The 24,551-nt window shown below is 26.2% G+C and overlaps 1 protein-coding gene across 1 annotated transcript in view; it reads left to right on the top strand.

The window, feature by feature from the left end:
• Nucleotides 1–24,551, top strand: part of LOC107439084 (gamma-aminobutyric acid receptor subunit beta-like) — a 63,466-nt gene that overhangs the window by 15,562 nt on the left and 23,353 nt on the right. The window contains exons 3-6 of the mRNA XM_016051560.4: nucleotides 1,426–1,493; nucleotides 7,715–7,935; nucleotides 11,694–11,776; nucleotides 16,346–16,477. Coding sequence (XP_015907046.1) covers nucleotides 1,426–1,493; nucleotides 7,715–7,935; nucleotides 11,694–11,776; nucleotides 16,346–16,477 — 504 coding nt within the window. The remainder of the gene's footprint in view (nucleotides 1–1,425; nucleotides 1,494–7,714; nucleotides 7,936–11,693; nucleotides 11,777–16,345; nucleotides 16,478–24,551) is intronic.

The raw sequence follows: 24,551 nt of genomic DNA, 5'->3' as shown, positions 1-24,551 counted from the left end.
AAAGGTGGTCCTACATGTTATTAGCAGGGTGGTCATAATGCAATGGCTCTTCGGTGTATATATATATATATATATATATATATATATATATGTCACGTGCAATGTAAATAATTGTGCATTGTTTATAATTCCCGGGCAATTTAAAAAATGCCCAAAAGGATATGACAAAATGATAAATTATGTTGCAATTATTACATTTCCCGGTCATTATGTATAATGCTAAAAGTCAGGTGGGCAATTTGTGTCACACACAGCCACAGGGTGTCTTGGGATATTCATCCACTTTTTAGATGCACCTGGATAATTTTTTTTTGAATTTTTTCCCGCACATGCGCTGTATAAAGCAACTACTTCAATTACTCTTATCTGGCGCAGTTTTTATTATTTTTTTTAAATTTTAAAGCAATAATTTTGGTATCAGTTTAAAATTGATTCAAACGCTTTGTTTAATTTTTTTTAATATTTAAGCTATAGCAAAAGTGGCACTAGACCTAGCATATATTTTGGACATTTACCAAAGGTCTAGTCATACTAGGTCTGGTTAAGTGCCATTGCCCGGTATACATTTGCCCGGTATATCCTACACTGATGTTTTTTTAAGGTCAAGTGCCACTGTCCGGTATACATTTGCCCGGTATACTCTACACTGATATTTTTTAAAGTCAAGTGCCATTGCCCGGTATATTGTTTTACATTGCCCGGTATAAACATTGATGTTTGTTCTAATCTATCGTCAGTAAGTATTAAAATATCGAATAAATGTAATTATATCCTCGAATAAATTAGTATCAAATTGGATGTAATAAATATTTCGGACATTCACCAAAGCGACTAATTTGATTATCAACATTCACCGGTGAACATTGGCCAGCCAGAATCACACCACACGCACGTGGTTGTCCCATTGCTGTCAATTAATCAAAGTGCCCATAGAAATAATAGCGGTATTTATAATGACCGGGCAATGTGAGAAATTATCGTAAAGTAATTCAAATTTATCAAATTGCCCAATTTTAATGGTCATTATTCATAATAACTAAGCATTATGAATACTGACCTAAATAATTACATTGCCCGTAACATATGTATGTATATATATATATATATATATATATATATATATATATATATATATATCTGTGTATCAAAAGACGAGTAAAAACTGTTTCTTACCTTATTATTCCAGGGAGAATCTTTAGCCATAGTTCAGAACCTAGAACTTACCACAATGCGAAAATAATACTACAAAAAACGTGCATAAAAATATTTTTAAAAAAATATAAAAATTTCGAAAATTTAAATTTCTTGTTATTAGAATGCATTTAAAATTAAACGATTTTTACTGTGTATTAAATATAAATATCTAAATGTTTCTATTAATATTATTTTTTATTCGTGGTCATAATCATATTTTTATATCAACAGGTGCTCCATTGCTCATTGGTATGGATATGGTTATAGCTAGTTTCGACAGCATATCTGAAGTTAATATGGTGAGAGTTTGATTTTCAATCGAAAAACTACCTTTTTTTGCAAAATTGTTTATTATTTCAGCCAATCGATGCATTAAAAATATACTTTCCTGCTTTACTTTCAACACGCGGAAGTTGCTTGGTGCTCAACCTTATATTTGCATTGCAGTTTGCTGCATTTTATAACAATTATTATTAAAATTACTTATAAATTTCAGAAATGTGACGCAATAATTAATGACAAGTATCTAATATTTTGAAAGGCATTTATGACTAAAAAAGTTCTCTATTGTTAATCAAACGAAAAATGGTAACTGCATAAGATAATAATTATTGCTTTTTTTAAAAATTATCAATCTGTTTTGTTTATAATGATTGTAAACTAAAGCAAAACTTCGTATCGTAACTCAATCATTTTTAAAAAATGATTTTGAATAAATCATTTAATATTTATGAAATAATTTTTAGCATTAAAAATAATTTCAATTGAAATAAATAAACATTGTATGAACTAAAATTTATGAATAATTTGTGATCTAATTTGGATAAAGAAATACCAAATTTCTGCAAAGCCGGATGAGAATTATAGAACTATTTTCCAGAGGAAAAAATTTCTGAATAATACGTTGTATAGCAGCGACATCTATTGGGGAGTTAACGTAAAAATAATAAGTTATTTGTTTGCACAAGAAACTTTTTATTTTCAGTTAAATAATGAAATAAAAATATAAACGTGCGCATTGATTTAAATTGATGACTTATTTTCCATTTTGTTTTTAAATATGCCAAATATGTGTCTGCCTCATCCATCTGAAACATTCAGATCAGATATTAATTAGAGATTGAATTTATTAATTACTATTTGAGATTTCCTTTCTTTGTTAAAATACTAATATTAAAACTACCTGAGAAAATTGATCCTTTACTTAAACAGCTTGCATAATACTTAATTTATTTTAATTATTTAGTTTTTCAAGAAGGGTATATTCGAATTTAAAAATTTAGTCATTCTTTTAATCAGACAAAAGAGTTTTATATAATACAACTCTTCATTTTTTTATAGTTTTTAAGCAGGTTAATTTCATAAGACTTGAAACAAAAAGTAGTTTTAAAAGTTAATGAGTGAACGTTGGAATTACACAAGACGGCCCTACGCTTTAGACATTGTTAGGCGTCTATTAAATTTTTAATAATTTGCGAGTTGAATAGAGGCCGCTACTTTTCTTTTATAGTATAATTTACTGTTTCTTTAAAAAAATCGCTAAAAAGGAATATAAAAGATAGGTAAAATTAATAAAATTAAAATTATTTAAGAAGAGCAAAGCTCTTTCCAGACTTCTTAATTTATGTCAATTATTAAAATTATATGAAGAAACAATGAACAATTTAAATTTAAATATTAAAAAAGCATTTAATTTAGAAATACTCATTTTTCAGAAGGTAGAATAAATTGTTGTTTTGTGTTGGAAAATTTTAAGCATTTCTTATGTAACATTTTCAATGATATAAAGACTTTATAATTCATTTTTGTCTTTTAGATTTTATTTTGTTATAACTTTTAGTACAGAATCTTCCTAATTTTAAGAAATTAATGCTCTCATTGAAAAACCGTTTTAATGTTTAATCACATGCTTGAATTAGCACGATTGCTAGCTGAAGTGTTGTCATACGGAGCGAAATTGAAGTGTGTCGATGGATATCGTCTGCCTTGATATATTAAATGAAATCGAATTTTTAAACTGTAAGAATTGATCATTTATTTTATGCAGACAATAAATAAAACAATAAAAATATAATTTTTCCGACAGGAAAGGCAAAAATAGTTACTGATAAAAATTAATGTAGAATATTACTTGTATCTATTTATAGAGTAATTTATTTTTCAGTATGCTTTTTCCTTTGTATTTAAAAACTGCGAAACTTTTCTGAATTTTTTTTCGCTTAATTCTTTTTCCATATTATTTATAAAACAAGAAAAATTTTTGGCAATTATTATTTTTATTCATTAATAAATTTTTTTTATCATTAATTTTGTATTATTTCATGATTTATAAAATTGTTAGCAGTAAGGAAATACTGCTTTAGTACGAGTTGCATTTATATTTGTATTTGTTGCTTATATGAACTGCAGAGAACTAATTGAAATTAGTAATTTTTTTAATATGAAAATTATGTTACAAACAATTATAAATATTAATCATTTTTAACAATTCCTTCACGATAAAATAATTTTTTTAAATCATAATTCTATTCGAACGAACATTTATATACAAAAAATATGTAATTGGTAAATGACGTATTCCACTCCTTACTTGTTTCAGAAATGTAAAATTTAATGTGTCCACATATTTTTAGAGAAAGTTCTTCAATTCGATACTGGAAATATATATATATATATATATATATATATATATATATATATATATATATATATATATATATATATATATATATATATATATATATATATATATATATATATATATATATATATATATATATATATATATATATATATATATATATATATATATATATATATATATATATATATATATATATATATATATATATATATATAGATAGATAGATAGATAGATAGATAGATAGATAGATAGATAGATGGATAACATAATGCATAATTGCAGGATGTAATACATATTTACAAGATGAAAATTATATTTCAAACAATTATAAATATTAATTATTTTTTTAACAATTGTTTTACTATAAAAAATAACAAGATAAAATAAAAATATAGCCAGGAACAATTTCACAAGAATATTTAAAGCATAGGTTTATAATATTATAACAAATTTATATTGACTAGTGCAAACAATACGTTACTATTTAGTTTACTTTCATAACGATTAATGGAGTTCTTTTTTTAAGACAGTTTGTTTTAACATTTATACATAGGCTCGAAAGTTTAATTATATTATATTACTAACTACATTTTATGTAAGGTTTCAGAAAATATAAATTTATTTAAAATTTGCCTAACCATATTCAAACTGTGGAATCATTCAAATATTGAGTAAGTTTTTAAGAGTTAAAGGTGTTTATGGTTTTCTTATTTTGTATAAAAAGAGAAGTGCTATCAGCTATACGTACATAAGGTGCTAAAATCTCCTTATTTTAAGATTTTCTTTATACTAAAAAGAAAAAGTTGGGAAGAAAGTGACAAATGAATTTTTTCCCTGAATTTGGAATTAAAAATTGTTGCAAATTTACTATAAGCTGGAATTTTTTTTTCAAGGAGTTACGGAAACAACAGAAAAAATACCCAAGATTCTTAAATAATATTCTATTCATATATTTTATGAAATGAATTATAAGTTTTGTATAATTCAAAGTAGGAAGGTTTCAGAAAATATAAATTTATTTAAAATTTGCCTAACCATATTCAAACTGTGGAATCATTCAAATATTGAGTAAGTTTTTAAGAGTTAAAGGTGTTTATGGTTTTCTTATTTTGTATAAAAAGAGAAGTGCTATCAGCTATACGTACATAAGGTGCTAAAATCTCCTTATTTTAAGATTTTCTTTATACTAAAAAGAAAAAGTTGGGAAGAAAGTGACAAATGAATTTTTTCCCTGAATTTGGAATAAAAATTGTTGCAAATTTACTATTAGAAAAAGCTGGAATTTTTTTTTCAAGGAGTTACGGAAACAACAGAAAAAATACCCAAGATTCTTAAATAATATTCTATTCATATATTTTATGAAATGAATTATAAGTTTTGTATAATTCAAAGTAAATCTGATATTACAGTTTAATCCTAAAGTTAAATTACTACAGTATAAGTGAAAGTTAAAAAAGGAAATGAAAAAAAAAAAACAGTAAATACATTCCTAAACAGTTTGATTCTTTCCTACATAGGCTTATGAGTTTTTTTTATTTGCTTACGTTTGTTGAGAAAGGGAAGAAGGGTCCAGCATGAAAAAAAGGCATGCTTGTGAAATATTTGAAGGACTCTTTTACAGATTACAAACTTTTAAATGAAACACGTTTAAAATTTAACTGTTAGGGTCTGTATTCTGTTCCAACGAACTGGGGATACAAGGCGGTGGTCAGGTTGTGGGTTGAATTACATTGTTGGTATCACGCAAAATTTGCTCTGTGAAAACTGAAAACAAATTTTTTTTTCTCTCATTAGAAGTTTTTTTTTTTTTATAATCTGAGATGCATTCAAGGTTTTAAGTTTGAAGATTAAAACGCAAAAATATTCATTTTACGAGTTTATAATAGAAATAAAGAACGTATTTTTGATATTAGATAAGTAATATAGTTCAATACATATAATTAATTTATTTAAAAGACAGTTGCTAATTATTTTTCTTTACTACAAGCAAACGTTTCCTGCAGCTTTAAAAAGCCTTTGTTCAAAATAAATGTTCTAAATTTTGCCATTTTAAAATAATTGAATTTTACACTGCAATTTATATAACAAATGTTTCGTAACACAAATGATAGTAAAATAAGCTGTTCCTTTTTTCATTTTTTAATAATATATTCATATATTTACAGAGATAATAAACAGAATGTTACAATTTTATGGTATTTTAGGTACACTCTTATTTGTTTCAATTTAATTACTAGGTCTCTAGTATATATTTTTAAAAGTCAATCAGGAAATAAAATACGTATTATTAGTTAAGAGTGTGTAATAAAATAATTCCAAAGAACAACAATATTAGAAATATATGTTACGTTAAAAAAAATGGTATATATCATAATAAAACTCAGACAATTTACTGTAATCCAAATGATGTAAAAATAAAAGTGATTATGACACAAAATATTATTTTATTAAAATTTTAAGTTTGATTTAAACATACTTGTCTTTTTCTTAAAAAGAAATATTTAATATTATTTGAGAATTATCAAGTAATTATAAACAGAGTAGTATCTTAAATTAGTAACATTTATTTAATTTTTCTTTATAAGCTCTAAATTTATAAATAATTAGTTAATATTATGTTGAAAACAAAAAGGAACAAATTTTTATAAAATAATTTAATATGCGTATTTTTATCGAAAAAAACTTATTATTCAAAGAGAAAATAAAATATTAAAGTCGGTATTTCAACCAACGCTTATTGAGAAGGGAAAAAAAAGGAAATCAATGCAGCGTGCACACTAACTACGTTATGTAAACCGAAGCACTTCCAGAAATTTTACTTTGAGAACAAATTATAATCATTATCGTTGCATTATGGGCTTTGTACGAGAAGGAGAGTTCTTGCTATGCTTCTTAAAATAAAAATATCTAGGTAAATGGCAGAAATCTATAATTTCATTGCATTTGATTTAAATAACTTTGAATATTCAGATAACAGTCAATGGATTTTTTCTAACTCTTCTAGCCTTTAAATGATTCTTAGAATAGTGTAAAAATAAGATTAAATGATAAGTGAATGCTGGAAAAAATTATATTTTTTTATTTTCTATTTTTTATTTTTAAATATTTCACTTTCAATAGTTGTTAAAATTGTGCTCATCAAGTTCATTGATAGTTTCTCTCTCATATGATAGATCTCATGATAGATCTCCCTCTCAAATTAGTATATTTAAAGTCTTTATAGGAATTTTATTCAGCGGACTGTTTGTCGGAAAACAAAAGGCAGCCGTCATATTTATCAAATTGATTGAACAGTTGAACATGTAGTCCTGAATTTCATTTTAGTGAAATATATCTAAAAATTGGTTTTCTATGTTTTAAATGTTCTTACCAAGTTGATAATAGTCCATTATGACCGCGCTTAACAATACCTTTTAGAAGAGAGAAGGTCTCGGCACTGGTTACCATAAACAATAAATTCCATCTTTTAGTAGACCAACCGTAATGACATCTTGCGTATTTCCCCTTTGCGCAGCTTAGTAGAACGAACGTAGTGAAATTTTTCTTATTTTTTCTTAACTGCGCAGCTTATGCTCGTCGTCACGTCGGACTATTGAATTGATCAGTGATGCTGAATCCCTGATTTTGATGTTCGAGGTTGCCACTTTTTAAGCATGATCGCTAATTTTCAACTTTAAAAAGGTTGCTAAAAATGAAGATTGGTTAAATCATTTGCTTATTCTAACTCGATTTATAAAGGTTTCTGAATACGGGCCTAAATTATACAAAAGATGGTGATACTCCCTTGTGAAATCGTTTATTAAATCCTTTAATTTCTATATTGTGAAATCCTTTAAATCCTGTGTGTTTAAATTCTATATTTTCTTCAAATTTCAGGATTATACTTTAACACTTTACTTGAATCAGTTCTGGACTGATGAAAGGCTGATTTTTAGCAGAGAAAATTACGAACTTACACTTTCAGGTGATTTTGCAGAGAAAATTTGGGTACCAGATACATTTTTTGCAAATGATAAGAATTCTTTTTTACACGAAGTTACTGAAAAAAATAAAATGGTGCGATTGCGATCAAATGGAGAAATTGCATATGGTATGAGGTGAGTTAAAAATTGCACATAATTTGTCCTTTATATTAATTATTATAAAATTGAACATTTTAAATAAACAAATCCGAATAAAATGATTAAAAAAAGACTTTTCAAGTGAAAAATATTTATATTTTTGCAAGTACGATTTTATAAAATTCCACTTCTAATATTTAAAACACCTATGGATAATATATTAGTATTACGATACAAAATGATATGCATTCTATATATCACCAAAATTGTTTTAAAATTGTTATTTTTAATAAATATTTTTTATCAAATGGTAAAGGTAATTTTTAACTTTGATTCAGAAATGGTATGTTTCAAATATTTAAAAAAAAACGTGTTGTTTTTTTAACTTTTAAATTTTAATTGAACACTTTTTAAATTTCATTTTTCTAAATTTAATTGTATATTCGAAAATCAAAAAAATTTTAAGATTAATTCTATAACGATTATTTACGTTACGAATACGGTTCAAAGTCACCTCTTGTACTTCAGCAATTTAAATTGCAAGATTTTAAAAAAAGCTCTGTCAGAAAAAAAATGAAAATTGCCAGTAAACTGTAACAATTGTGAAATATAAACACCAAACACTCTAAATTTGCATAAAATTATAGCTTAACTGTAAGGAAACGTTTCTTAAGAAGATCCATAATTAGCAATACAATATCAGAATCAATGCCATGATGAACCAGAATAAGTAAAAAGTTGGTGCAAACTTAATTTATGAAAAATAAAACCACATTTTAAACTTCATTACTACATAAATTTAAACATGATTCAATTGACCTTATTAAGATTATCAAATTTTCCTCCCATTATTTTCAAACGTTGAACTGTTTTTCCTTGGTTTTAATTCCACACTGAAAAGAAAGCATGATCAAAAATTCCAGAATATGGTAAAACTTACTGTGTTTCATACTCTAAGGAAACATAAAATAATTTTTACCGAAGTACTTTGGTAATGATTTCAGTAAAATAACGATAAAATATAGTTTTATAAAATGTGATAAAATTTAATAAATATGGTAAAATTTAGAAATTTTATTATGATACCTTGGAGTATGGCATAAAAACCATTTATTTGGTTAAATTTACTTTTCAGTTTTGTATTTTAAACTTAATGTTTTGTAATAAGAACTACAATTTTTAAACCATAATTTCCGGTTAACAGTTACCATACGATCGGAAAAATTACGAAATGAATTGTTTTTTTTTTCTTTTGCCGTATGCCTGTTTAGGCAGTGGGGGTTTTCAGTGGCGCCATCTATGGCCAGGAATAGACATTAGCATTAACAACTACAGACGTAATTGTTTACTTTACTATAGGTGTTTCAGTTGTTATATTGGACGAAATTTGTTATATTTCCAATATATCTGTTTTGAGAAATTTTTCCTGTTTTTCATTAAAAATTTAATTTAATTTTTGAATAAGCATTAGCATTTGCAGGAAAAAAAATTAAATAAAACAAGTAGAGTTTGAGTTATTTCAGTTCAAAATTTTTCTAATGAATTCTGGTGTTGAAACTTAACATAGCACATAACACACATTGTCTATTCAAAAACATCGTAGCCTTTGTTAGAAGTTTCTCATCAAAATTGGTTAAATTTCAATTTATTTCATTGTTTTTTTAACATACTCAACAAAACAGTCAAATAACCATCAAAACGATGATATTTGAACTGTTACGTGTGAATGTTTATTGATTGATTTTACCTAATCCGGTTAAACAACCAGAATTCTACCCGCGCCAATTATGGCCCACCTTATAATGCCGTTTTGTGGCGGCGTGTAGCTGAGAGGGCTAATCAGTCAATATCATGATCGGCAGAGCTTCCAGTGTCCTGCACTTATCAATCGCTGATCTGTAAGAAAATGAAACTATCATTCACGCATGAATGGCGGAGCAACCACAGAGCTCCAATGCGCGTTTAAGTTTAATTTTTATAGTCTAGAAACTATGCTAGTTATAAATGGTTACAAAACCGTATAGTTTTGTAATCATGTTTTTACGGTACCAGTTGTAAACAGTTTCTAAACCGTAAAGGTAAAAAATTATACTAACCATAAACTTTATGGTTAATCAGATGGAGAGACAACTGGGAGTATTGCACCGTAATTTCAGACGGAAAATTCTAATTGACGTGTACAAGTCACCATTGCTTATTCATGAAGCAAAAAGAAAACATTTAAAGATAGGTATAGATATATATTTAACCATAGACAGGTGGTAGGGCGCATCATGAAGATTGCGTAGGAACCCATGACTGATAATGTTATCGTACGCCATATGGGGCACATTCTATTATGAATAGTTCCATGAATTTATCTTGAATTTATGTTTTCTGATAATTATTGTCAAAAATAGCATTTAAATTAGTTCTGTATAAGATTTTTAATTCTAATTTAAATATTTGGCGATTATGTCATATTTGCCGCCAAATCCGACTGAAAATCAAATATCGAACCAATTTAAACGTCATTTTCGACATTAATCATCAGAAAACATGAAATTAAGATAATTTAGATAAATAAAAATTCATATTCATTGACTCACGAAGGAAAAGTTCCTAATAGGGAGGCTCCCCTAGTGGCGAAAGATAACTCCCATTGCAGCCGAAATATTTTAGCTTGTATAATGATAGAATTTGTATTTATACATGTTTCGTGCACAATTTTAAAATTGATTTAAAACTTTATTTTTGTGGAATTTGATATACTAAGATTAGTGAGAGCAATAACATAAACTTATAAATGAGCGAAATAGTTGTTCAATATACGAAAAATTAAAACATGAAATAAAAAGATTTTATTTATATAGTTTTGAAATATGAATATTAATTTTAAAAGTCATATTAAATACCATAAATTGAGTACTAATTGGTATTTGGTTATAATGATTTATTACATTGCGAATAAATGTCTTATGTTGCTTTTTAAACACATGATTAATGTTATAAATTTTCTTAATTCGATAAATTTGTTTAATCAAAATATTTAAATAAGTATTATTTTTCAAGCGCAGTATATTAATAATAATATTTCATTTTATTTTTATTTTAATTCCATTTATTTTGAAATACAATTCATGTTATTGCTATAGCGCTCCGATTTATAACGATATGTCTTTTTAAACTTATATTTAGTTACATTATTTTTATTCTATTATTTTATCTTATTTTTATTCTTATTAATTATATATTTTTGCAGCTTTTGTTTTAACTTTTATTAATTATTGGTAATATAAAGGTGTAAAAGTTTTTGACTAAGTGATATTTTCTAGAAACTGATAAAAATAATGTAACTTTTGATCACATTCACTTACCCTTAATCTGTTTTACAGTACCAATGCAAATGCTTGACTCATTTTTGTGTATCGTTCGATATTCACTATGTAAAACGTCAATTAATGCTGAAGCATTACTTCACTCAAATTTAATCTCACATTATTAATGTATTTAAAATTATTGATAAATAACAAAATATATTACACATTATGGAATTGTAAGAAATGGAGCATCATTTGAAAGTTTCAAAAAATGTAAATTGCCAATATTTTGAGTCTATTATGAGGAATATATAATTATAAGATAAACCTTTAAAAAGGGTTATACCATTAGTGTACAATATCAATTTCTGAAAAAGATGCTACCTCAATTAATAATGTTTTTTTATATATTTATAATAACTTTTTTTAGTTCCAAACTTTTCTGTATTATTTTTTTCTCATCATAATTGTTAACAGATATGGTTACTGTTTCAGGTTTACAACAACATTAGCTTGCATGATGGATCTACATTATTACCCATTAGACACACAAAATTGTACAGTAGAAATTGAAAGTTGTAAGTAATGAACGACAGTAGTGTTTACATCATATAATATGCTTCCTATTAAATGCATGATTTAATTTTTAAAAAATGAGTAATTATGTAATATTTGCAACTGTTTTAAATGTTTATGTTACAAAATAAAATCATAAAAATATTAATTTCAAAAGGAAAGATTAAAAAAATAATTTTATTTATAACTTCAGATATGTAATTTATGCACTTTTAATGATCTTATTTCTTTTATAACGGTAACACCATAAATTTTATGGAGGATGCGCTATGCTTGTTATGACGCTTAAACTTATAAAATAAAAATATTTGCTTAGTATTTTTTTTTGCATGAAACTTTATTCTGTTGAACGAGTTTCATAAATGTAGAAAAATATATTTTATTAAAGCCTTTAATTATAGAGATGCAAAAAAATATGTGAAAACATGATAATTATTGAAATCATACCTTAAAAATTGTAATAAACTTCCATATCTCGAAATAAACAATTCTAGTCTGTCAAAAAAAGCACTCATATTTGTATTATATGTATTTCTATGCCTTCCGACGCTTTTCAAATAAAAAAAATTTATCTAAGTGCGTAAAAATCATATCATTTAATCCGCAGATGTTTGAAATGAATGCAATTTTTGAATTAAACCCAACTTTATACTATATATATAGCTAATGGTTTCTGTTAGATTTTAGAAGTAGAAATAACTAACGAATTGAAAAGTAATTTTAAGAGCACTTAAATGTACTAGATATACTTAAATTGTGTGAAATATATTTATAAAGCGATTTTATTTATTTATTGTTTACATTTAAACACTTTTGTCAGATAATTACAAATTTTGCACTTTCTTTTTGCTCCTTCTATTTTTATTCGATGGAATAGGTAATGTCATTTTTTTTAATCACAGTGCATCGGATCAATAAATAAACTGTTAAATCAAAATTCAGATTATTTCAAAAAAACAGTTACCTTTATTTCCTACGAATTTTATTTTCTACTTAAACTTTTATGCTCTATTTAACATATTAAGACTGAAATTATATTATTGTTTCCATAAATATTATATCAATTTAAGACTGAATAGATTATTAAAATAATAGTGTTTAAAATGAAAAGTGATCCCCAACAAAAGGAAAATAATCTAAAATATATTTTTCTTGCCATTAAATTTCTAATTTTCAATTAGTTCATCTATGAATTTCTCTTCATTAAAAATTACGTTCCGAAATTCAATGCATATTTTTGTTGCATGATGTGTCCATGATAAAATGATACATTTATTCCTAATATCTTTACTTTTTTTAAGCTGAACAATTGTCAACATTTTAAATCCAATGATTTGCAAAATATAAGTTACAAAATGCTATTTGTGACAAAGTTTAATTTGTTCTTATTCAAGAAGTAATTTTATCTTAATATAATCAAATCATTTTTAATCTCTTTTAAATTAATAAGTTTTATTCCTCTTATAGAAATAAAATGTTTAAAAGAAAATTAAATATATCTTTAAAATGTGTTTGATTTAAAAAAAGTGTTATTTTTTTGTCTTTTGAGATCTGAGGTATTGCACGCAATACATTTTTATTTTAATTCGAATTGATGTAATTCACTTTTTTTACACATTTTACAAGTGGAATTATATTGTTATATCATTTGTTTTTACACTCAACCTCGTAATTTTCTTTTGATATGCAATTATCCAAACCTATTGCATTCCTATACGGAGAAATAATTGTGATAAAATCAGAGTATTTTATGGTAATGGCATTTTTAGTTATAAAAAAAAGCAAGCATTTGGTTAAATAAAAAAAATATACGCTTTTTAAATGATTCATTCGGTAATTTTTTAGTTGAATGATAAAGACTTAGAAAAAGTTTTGCTTTTCAAAATTATAATTCCTATTACCACACATTTTGTAAAAAATTCAAATTTCAATTGTAATCAAATGTAAGTGTAACCGAATAAATATTTTTATGCCGTACTGTAAGGTAAGGTATAATGATAAAATGTCCAAATTTTTCCCTGTTTACCAAATTTTATCACATATTATAATACAATAATACGTGAACCAGAAACACGGTAAATTTTACCATATTCTGAGAGTTCTGAGCATTTTTTCTCAGTGTATAGAATCTATCGCTTTTTATTGCTCTTGAATTACATAGAAATGTAGGAGTGTGTGCAATATTTACCACTTTTAATTTTGATGAAGCCTCAATTAAGTGACAATTTGCCTTATATCACTATATAAATTTTTTTGCACTATATCACAGTAAAAATTTGCACTATGCACTAGATCACTCATGAAAGATAATCCTTTTCTGACTTCACTAAAATATATTATGCTCAAATTCTAGTTATTCTATCAAATATTTCCAGTTAATAGTTTAACGATGATCCTATTTTTTTAATATCCTTAAAAAAATTAATTCTGAATCAAATTATGGTATCAAGTACATCATCCGTAAAGTGGGTGTATCCGTATCTGTAAAATCCATTTTACCGTAAATTATTATACCGCAATTTTCACTACAATATTTATTTAATAAGCGTGATTTAGTGATTTCATGGTAATTATTACTGAGAAAATCACGGTATATCAGATTACATATTCCAGTAAAAATGGATTTTACGGTAAAAGTAGGGTAAAAAGCTTTTACAGCGTAATGCAGATATATCTAGGGCAACCATTTCTAAAAACCGATTACTTATGAGTTTACAAGCATTGAGACAAGTTATGATGACACAAATTGTGAGGTTTTATAAAATTAAAAATAATTTTGAACCCCCTTTTAATAAATTCTTTCTATTTCATTTTGTTTATGAGAACATGAAATTTTTTCTGTTCTTTTAAACTCTGTTAGTATAAAGGAATTACATCACATAAATTTTAAAAGTAGTCATTTTATGATTTACTTGTTAACTGAACTACATTTTTATTTTAATTTTTATGTATTCGAATATTCTTTCTATGAATTAAAGCAAGGCAGTTATTATTTCATGATGTTATACATTCGAATAATCTATAAAAATGTTATAAAATCATTCTTATTTAAGAGAAGTAATATATATCTTTAAATCATATATTCTAAAGCTGACATTTAGTTACTTCATTTGAATACAAAGATGAGTGTTATTTATGAAACTATTGTTTAAAAAGTTTGCGACTCCGTACTTTTTTTTTAAATGACACAAAATTTTAACCATTACAATTAATAATAAATAATAATTGCTTATGAACCAAATTGCTGCTTAGTATATTTAATTGTAATTATATAATTTTATTTTTTAAGTGTTTACGTACATGTAATTCTTTGAGTATAACGGGTTTCACTCATGTAAACTAATACAATTAATCAATTTAATTTAATGATTCCAATTTTAAAAATATATGGTACAAAAATAGTTGTAAAATGTTGCATATAATGCAATATAGTAAACTTATATGTTGAATATACACGATGAGAAAATTCCGGATCAAATTACGGTATAAAGTAACAACATTTTGAGAGAATCATCCATAAAATCTATTTTACCGTAGAATATTTTACCGTCAATTTTACAGTAATATTTATTTAATAAGAGTGATGCAGTGATTTTCAGTAATTATTACTGTAAAAATTAAAATATATCAGATTTTTTTGTTCCGCAAATTTGTTCTGGTAAAAACGGATTTTAATATAAAAAGTACCAGCACCCTAAGTACCAGTACAGTTCACCATAATTTGATCAGGAAATGTTTACATTGTACATAGAATTCTTCCTAAAATTATAAATATAAACCTTAAACCAGTTTACAAACACATTTTTGAAATCACATTTTTTCAAAAAATTAAATAAAGAAAATTACTTGATGGTTTATAATAGCGGCATTTGTTTAATATTGAAAATTGTATTAGGATTTTTTCTTAAGTTTGAGTCACAAATTTTTTCATGAAATTTAAAGACTAGTGTATACGCCTGAGTAGACCTTCTTTTAAGGTATATTTTGAAAGAGAATGCTAAAAAGAACAAGAAAATAACGATACACTCTAGATTTTTTCTTCTTTTTTGAAATTTTGAACGATTAGCTGGATTCAAAGTCGTTTGAAAACTTTAAATATAGATATCTGTATTTAATCCTAAAAAACGTGTTTAGCTTTCAATGATTCAAATATTTTCTTAAACATATCTTTTAGGTTAGGTCATTCTTTCACACTATATCTACAAATTAAACTCTCTATAATTACAATCAGTTAATACATGAAATTTTTTCAATTAACATATCTTATTGCAATTAGTTTTCCAAAATTCCATTCAAAATGAGTTTTATTACTTCCAATTTATTAAAATTGGAAATAAACCGCGTGATTCACATTCGCCTTCTCTAGATTTGTTTAGTATTAATTAGTAGATAAATATAAGCTCATAGCTTCACCTTTCTCAAAAGCACAATAGTTATTTTTTTTATGAAAAAGATCTTTTCTTTCAGAGTGTAATGTATTGCTTAAGATTTATTCACATTGTTTAAAAGCGATGTAAAATTAGCTATTATATAAAACCAAATTGAGTAAATGTTAATTTGGACTCTTTCAGATGGTTATACTGTAGCAGATGTTGAAATGTACTGGACGCAAACGCCAGTAATTGGAGTTGAAGACGCTGAGTTACCACAGTTTTCTATCATAAAGTATGAAACTACAAATCGAATGGAAAAACTTGCTACAGGTACCACACATATTTTCAATTTATATTTTAGTGTCAATATTTATGTTTCTAACTTTAATATTGTTGTTATTTTGTATGTTATTTATGTTATGTTGTTATTTTGTAACTTTACAATTTGATTTTTAACATGCTTGTAGCTATGTTATGTTACTTAACACAAGATAGAAAAGGTTTATTTTAAAAACTTTCAAAATACTCGAGAATGAAAAAATTCAATTGCAGTTTGACAAATGTTTTAAGAAAAAGAATAGAATAATAATCTAATTTAATTCAGTTTATTTTATTTATCTGCAAATTGGATATTAAGCTTTCATCGATCTTCTATGCTCTGTAACTCATAAACAAATATAAGTAAGAAATAAAAACTTCTCAAACTTTTTTGCTTGAAATCTTAGAATAATTGTACATTTTGCTAAAAAAATTACTTGATGTCTGACAAAGTGAAGGAATATAATTAAAATACGGAATACTTTGTACAATTTCAAATCTCATTTAAGATAAGAATTTAGTAAATGGATAAATGTTTAACAAAATGTACCCAAACTTGTAGAATAATCACTTTTTTTATAAAATTAGTTACCAGGCATCTTTTTTATTAAATATAACAAATTGAGTATAAAATGATAGTTGGGGAAGTGGTCTGAACTAAGTTTGTTATTGTAAAATAAAGAGTAAGAATTGTTGTCGGAAATAGGCAGAGTCACTGGAAAGCAGGAAACGCACTATCTGCCTTAAATTCGCTTGTTTTTACCAAGCAGGCTTGCTGCTATTGCCAAGTAGCATTAGAAACAACACGGAATATGAAAATCGGGATTGAATCCTGTATAAGAAATAAGCTTGGACTGATGAATTTACTGTTTGAAAAAGTTGAATTTGATGACGACTGACACCAACTTTGTACTGATTTTAATTTTTTGTTGTGGGCACTATTTCATTACCTGCTAATTTGTCGTTGAGATCGATGCATATCTGGCTTTGAAATTGATGTACAATTTAGTCATTTTCCCACAATCTGAGAAGTACTCTAATTCTACATACTTTTTCAAGAAGTTAAGTTAGTTCTGAGCAAATTTGTGAATGATGTAAGTGACTTTCAGAGACAAACCATTTGCTCGCGTCATCTATTTGACTTTTACGTCGCTATTGACTCTATCATTATTGAACTTCGTTGTGATTCGAAATTACATAATTGAAAGCAGGAAGGATCTCTCCAAAATGAATGACAACAATTGCGTTGAGGGTTCTTTCAAATCTTTTGGGAAAAGGTTCCGTCCCACTCTAGCTTTTTCGAAAGTGGTTCAGTATGCTGGTATAGCGCTTTCGGGATTTTCTTGAGGTGCTCTTTTTTAGCAATAGAGATCGGTATTTTGTTTGTGTTCCCTCGAATTTAATATTTCCTGACTGCTATACTCGACATCTTTGTAAAATTCAGATTGATTCGCACGTCCCATTCTCACATTCTTTTGCATTTATCGATCTAATTCAAACACTATTACCAAACACTATTATATCTCTTCGCATATTTATACTATCCCATTTTCAAGTTTTTTTGTTGCATTTATCGGTCTAATCCAAGCACTTTTGTAACACTTCGTACATTTGTACTTTCTTTTTTCATGATCTATTGCCTATTTCAAAAATATTTTTTGTCATATCAGTATTATACTTCTGTTATTTATTTAATACATGATTTTTTTCACCTGTAGAATATGCACAAATGGAAGAAACATGGCAGGTTTGACCCATTTTTATTAAAAAATTCTTCTAATATTTTTAGTTTAAATTTTTTTAACTAATAATACTTTTCATCTTTCTTATGTTGTTAGTTTTTATACATGACCAAAGAGCTTTCCTTGCGGTTGATTTTATCAATTATGAGGGTGTTTTGAGCAACCATGAAGAAGGTTTGATCAGTGAAAATTGGAGAAAAAAAAGAAGTTATTGGGCAATAATAATTAAATATTTAAATAGAAGTTACAATCAATATTTATGCCATAAGCAATATCAAATATTTATTTGCTGTTGAAAAATAACATTACTGAACCGAATTTTTTTAATGAATTTTGTTTGCATTAATAAACCGAAAAGTCTAAAGGCAATTTTAGTATTTACTGTTTGATGTTGTTCCTTAGTCTCTTTTTCTAATATTTTTCATAATTTTTCGTGCTTCTTATTGATTTTCTCTTTGACTGATCTGTCAAAAAGCGCGATTTATTTCAATTGTTTTAACCTTCCCTTAGTATTGGGCAAAAAACAATGATGAGACTAGAAAATTAAAGACCAATATTCTAGGACTAATTTTTCTTCAGAAATTTCCTATTCTTAAGGATCACACTTTGATGACGAATGATTTAGAAATTTTGATGAATGATTTGGAAATTTTGAGAAAGAAGGCAGTGTAATAACTGACACCAACTTTGTACTAATTTTAATTTTTGGTTGTTGACACTATTTCATTACTTGCTAATCTGTCATTGAGATAGATGCACATCTGGTTTTGAGATCGATGTATGGCTAATTTGTTTCTGTTGTTAATGCAATTTTAGCCATTTTCAACAATCTAGGAAATCCTCTAATCCTAAATACTTTTATTATGATGTTTAGTCAGTTCTGAAAAATTTTGTGATGGAGTTAAATTACTTACAGAAACAAACCATTTGCTCGTGTCATCTATTGGATTTTTTACGTCATCACTAATTCTTTCTATATTAAACTTTGTTTTGATTCGAAGTTACATAATTGGAAGCAGGAGGGATCTCTCCAAAATGCGTGACAACAATTGCATTGAGGGTTCTTTCTAATCTTTTGACAAATTATCCGGCTTACTGTCCAACTTTATCGAAAGTTATTCTTTCTGATTATTTAGCCTCTTGCTACGCAGTATGCTTAGATCGCAACTCCGAGATTTTCTTGTGGTCCTCTCTTTTAGCAGTAGAGATCTCTATTTTATAGAATGACTTTTTTTCCCTTCGGTTAAATATTTTCTTAATGTTCAATTCGACATCTTTGTTACAAATAGATTGATTCACACGTTCCATTCTCCCATTCCTTTGCGTTTATCGGCCTAATCCAAATACTCTTACCCAGAACAAGCTTTATCTCACGATCATTTGCAGATTTTAACAATATCTGTCATATCAGAGGTATAGTTTGTTATTTATTTTAGCCATGACTTTTTCACGAGTTGAATATGCACAAAAGGATGAAACATGGCTTGACGCATTTTTATTAATTTTTTTCTAATATTTCCAGTTGTCTCTATTTAATATTATTTATTAACTTAATAATGTTTTTCAACTTTTTTATGATATTAGTTTTTAAACATAACCTCTTTCCTTGACCTCTTTCAAGCCTCCTTCAACCAACCTCTTTCCTTGCCTCTTTCAACTAACCTCTTCCTTGCGGGTGATTTGATCAATTATGAGGGAGTTTTGAGCAACAATGAGAAAAGCTTAATCAGTGTTAATTGAAGAAAAAAGTTGTTTAAACGTTGCATTAATAATTAAATGTCTAAAGAGAAGTCACAATCAATCATTGTATCAAAAGTTATGTAAAATATTTATCGACTGCGCAAAAACAAAATTACTGAATGAATATTCTTTTAATGAATTTTATTTGCTTTAGTAAACCGAAAAGTCTAACAAAATTTCTAGTATTCACTGTTTTATTGTTTCTTTAGCAGGAAACTTTCTATGTGAATTAATCTTCTTTCATCTGTGTTTTTGTTTTAATCACTATCGTCATTTGAACTTCGTTAGTTAAAATATGTCTCTACTGTTTTCCATACATTGCTCTGATAAACAACCAATAAAATTTCATAGAACAAGGATGATTTGAGCATGATCATAATTAATAAAGCAATTTATAAATATTATTTCTCAAGTTTCTGCTAACTTTTTACTGTCTGTAAATTGAATGAGTTGATATTAAAATTTAGAAAAAAATATAAACTTTTTATGTATAAATATCTTTTATTATACATAAGATTTCAAAAACAAATATTTTTCTATAAATGCTAATTGCTATAAATCTTCGCGATACCTTATGTACTTATTTTTTAAAAGTATATACCTTCTCTCTCAATTCTTAATCTAAAATTTCATATGATCTACAAAAATCTTTCTAAAAACATTTCTTTTTGAAATTTAACATCACTTACTGTATTACATTAGACATAATAAATTGCATAATTTTTTAGACATAATTAGCTTATATATTTGTATATGTAAAAAATTTAAACGGGAATCATTAAGAGTGTACCTTCACAGTAGGGTACAGATATTAAGGAAACTAAAAAACTAATTACAAATGAAACAATTGCAAAATTTGATCAATGTAAAGATAACTGCCATTCATCTATAATTTAATCTGCAATTGTCACCATAGAATATAATCATATTAAGTTATTCAGATTGGTTTCAGTCAATGCTGTAAATTTTGTTGTGCACCAGGAGTAATGAGAAATATATTGGATAGAAAAGATAACTCATTCTATTACTTATGAAATTTAATTACCAAGAAAACGCTTCAGCTTTGTTTTTAGGCATTTGTTATATCCAAATCAATTAGTCATATCCATCAAAAGTATACATTTTATTTAGTCAAAAGCCTTTAAATTTTAAAATGCAATTGAACCTATAATTGAATTTTAAAAATTAAATTGGTGTTAGCGAATAAATATCTGATGTACACGTATTTCATAAAGATTTATTTATTTATACAGAATATTTTAGAATGTAATAAAAAAACACAGCCTTTTATAAACATAGACTTTTGAAAATTATTTGTAAATGATCAGGAGTTTTTTTTAAACGGAATTGGTAAAGTCTGTTCAGTACAGCTATAATATTAACGTCAATTGAAACAATGAAAAATACTAAACCAAATTAGATAGGAAAGTATTATAAATGAATGTACTTTCATACACCACTCGTATTTTATCAGCCATACATATACAGATTCCATGAAGAAAAATCATATTTAGAATCTATTTATTTATTTAATTACTATATTTATCGATTTATTACTATAGAATCTATTTATCTGTTTTATCTATTTTAGAATCCGTATTAAAAATGATAACGAAGAGAAATGCAAATTAGGGATCAAAAATTAATATTTAGGCAATGAAAAAAAAAACAAAAAAAGAACGCTGTCGAAATCCAATAAACCACAATACAGAAAGACGAGCATAATAAGTAACAAGACAGGTTTGATTGCGGAGAGAAAAAGAGAAGACTTGAAAGATGATAATTCCAACCTCAACAATCTCAACCTCAAATAAAACGCGTTTTAATGCTTAAATTCACCTTTTGGGTCATTCTCACAAAAAGGTGATTTTTTAAGTCCCTGAGTAATAAATATTACGAAATACAGCAGATTTCTTAATACTTTTCTTTATCATTTTTCGTGAAGTTCTTAGCTAACAAATCATATGCATTTCTGCTAAATGCATTTAATATTTCATTCTTATTTTTTAATAAACATGACTTCAAAATCCCCTCCGTGGACGTCCCTACGTCTGTGGCACAAAATAATTTTTAATGCCTGTTAAACAATTTAAATGTTATATTAATGATTTTTGTAGTTTTACCTAGTTAAATGTTTATAGCAACTTGTCATTTAATATTTAAAAAAAAAGTAATAATTTTTGTAAAATAAATGACTAGTAAACTTTGTCCATCAAAAATGATGTCTCCCTCCGTGGACAATTATTATAGTTCTGTAAATATGCAATAAAGGGCAGCATATGCGAAATCCCTATAAGACAGCTGCTGGGAGGGGTAACCATTCCATTTTCTAATGTTAAATATCAGTTGTTTTTGTTCTCTTTGGTGTCAGTTTTGGATTGTTGTGTTCAACTGGGGTTTGGCAAAGTTCTCACCGTATACTCCGGGGACATCATAAAGAAGGTAAGAGAAAATTATTTTATTTTTGATAGATGAATTTCAGATTGCAAAAATAGTATATTTAACAAAAAGAACTGCCCCATTTTTCTAACTTTAAAATTAAAAATCAGAAAAATTCAAGAACTAGTTTTTGTCTCCTCCGTGGACATAATAAGTCCACGAAGGAGAAGACACAGTCAATGTAAGAGACAATGTGTTAGATAACCATAATACAATTTTAATAATTAAAAAAACTATTTTCTTTAAATTGATATTTTTTAAAATGGAACAAATGTGTTAATTTGTTTCTATTTTTAAAGAAAATCAATTAAGTTTTACTTTTTCTTTTCGGAGAAGTAAATATTGGCAATTTTTCTAAATAATTTCTGTGATGCTTAACATTTTTTTTTTCTCTTCAAATTTTAGGAAAAAAATTGCAAAACCAAAATTTAAGAAAAGAAAGCAATCAAATGTTCAAATGCAAAAGAGAAGGGAACAGAAAAAACTTAGTATGAGACAAACTAGACAGAAATTAAAAGAAAACCCTATATTGTTTGAAGAAAGTAAAAAAAAAAAAAAAAAAGAGCAAGAAACTTTAAAATTTGTATCAGAAAAAGATTTAACAGAAAAATCGTGATTAAATGTACTTAAATTTCTAGAAATTGATAGAGCTAGTCGTTTGTGCCCAGGGAAAAAAGAAAAAATAACAAGAAAAAAAGAGAAAAAACAAAAACGTTATTTGGATGACAGTATGTTTAACTTGCATAAAATGGTCACAAAAGAGTACCCTCAACACTCAACTTTCATGTGGCGTCTGAATTTTTATTTCAGTATTCTTTACATTTTAATTTATTAATATTCAGTAAGAGTTACTTAAGAAATTGTACACCTAGGTTAAAAATGGATGTTTCCTTTCATAGCAGCATGATTAATCGGAAGTAGCTCTATCTCTAATTATGAAATATTTTATTATTTACTTATTAATGTTAAATTCATATCAGCTGTGCCCAATAATTAATGAATTAGTCTTCATTGACATTTTATATTTTATAACATAAAATGTCTCCTCCGTTGACTATTACATCTCCTCCGTGGACAAGGCAGAATTTAAAATATTTTAAATCTTGTAAAAAATAAAATAGAAAACTTGACCATTATTATAAGGACATATAACAAAAATAAATAAAGGCATTTATGTAATTTTTATCACTTTTTTAATTACTTTAATTTAAGAAATTTTTTTAGTCTATTTATACCTCTTCAGTGAGAATGACCCTTTTGTGTTTTTTACTACGTTTTTTCAGATTTCGATTACCTTTGTTTTTAAAGATTAATTTGATGCTCACAGTGAGCATATTTTTTTCCCCTTTTTATAAGGATTATAAAAGTAGTTCTTAATGGAAAACCCTGAATAAAATTGAGAGTTTTACAAAGCTGATTAAAATTTACGAATTTTTTTTGATAAATTTATTGCTATTTTTACTTTATTTTGTTTTTATTTCCAATGGCTGGGGCACATGAACTAGGTACAGGACAAATACAGAAAGAAAAAAAAACATATGCAGGACAAAAACAGAGGAGGAACAACATCAGGGAGAAGAACATCAAAAATTTCAAGCGATAGTGGACGGCCCAAAAATTTTCTAGCTTCTCAATATCTAGAACTCAGTGTAGAGCTGCACGGGCACGCAGGTGATGTTTGTCCATGGGCTCATTCTTGTCAAACAGGGGATAGGCAGCCTCGTTAAGAATTCCAGCTACGGCATATTATCCGTAATTCGTTAAACCCACTATTCAAAAGCCCGAGATATACCTCGAGAAAATTGTTTAGTTAAAGGGTTAATATTAAAATATATTTACATCAAAGTTTTAATAGTTACTAAATATTTTTTTTATTTATAGGAATATAATGTGAAAAATCATTTAGTTAATAGTCTTCAATTTTCTTAATTTACATTTTCATTTAATATAGTTTATTATACTATCTGCTTCAAATTAGCTGTACGTTTTTTTTTCAAAATGAAGATACACCAATGGCAAACAAAACTGGAATCTCTATTCACATAAAATAAGAGCAAGAAATCGTTTTTAATGTATGGTCTTTTAGATTTAAGTTTAGTATTCTATTAATAAGTGATAAATAAAATTATCTTTTAGAGAAGAATTGATCAGGAATTTTTAATAAT

Source organism: Parasteatoda tepidariorum, chromosome 11, assembly GCF_982258835.1.
Source record: "Parasteatoda tepidariorum strain Cologne lab strain chromosome 11, Ptep-v5.0, whole genome shotgun sequence".
NCBI lineage: Eukaryota > Metazoa > Arthropoda > Arachnida > Araneae > Theridiidae > Parasteatoda > Parasteatoda tepidariorum.
Note: the sequence above shows the minus strand (reverse complement) of the source record. Positions and strands in the feature narration are given on the sequence as shown.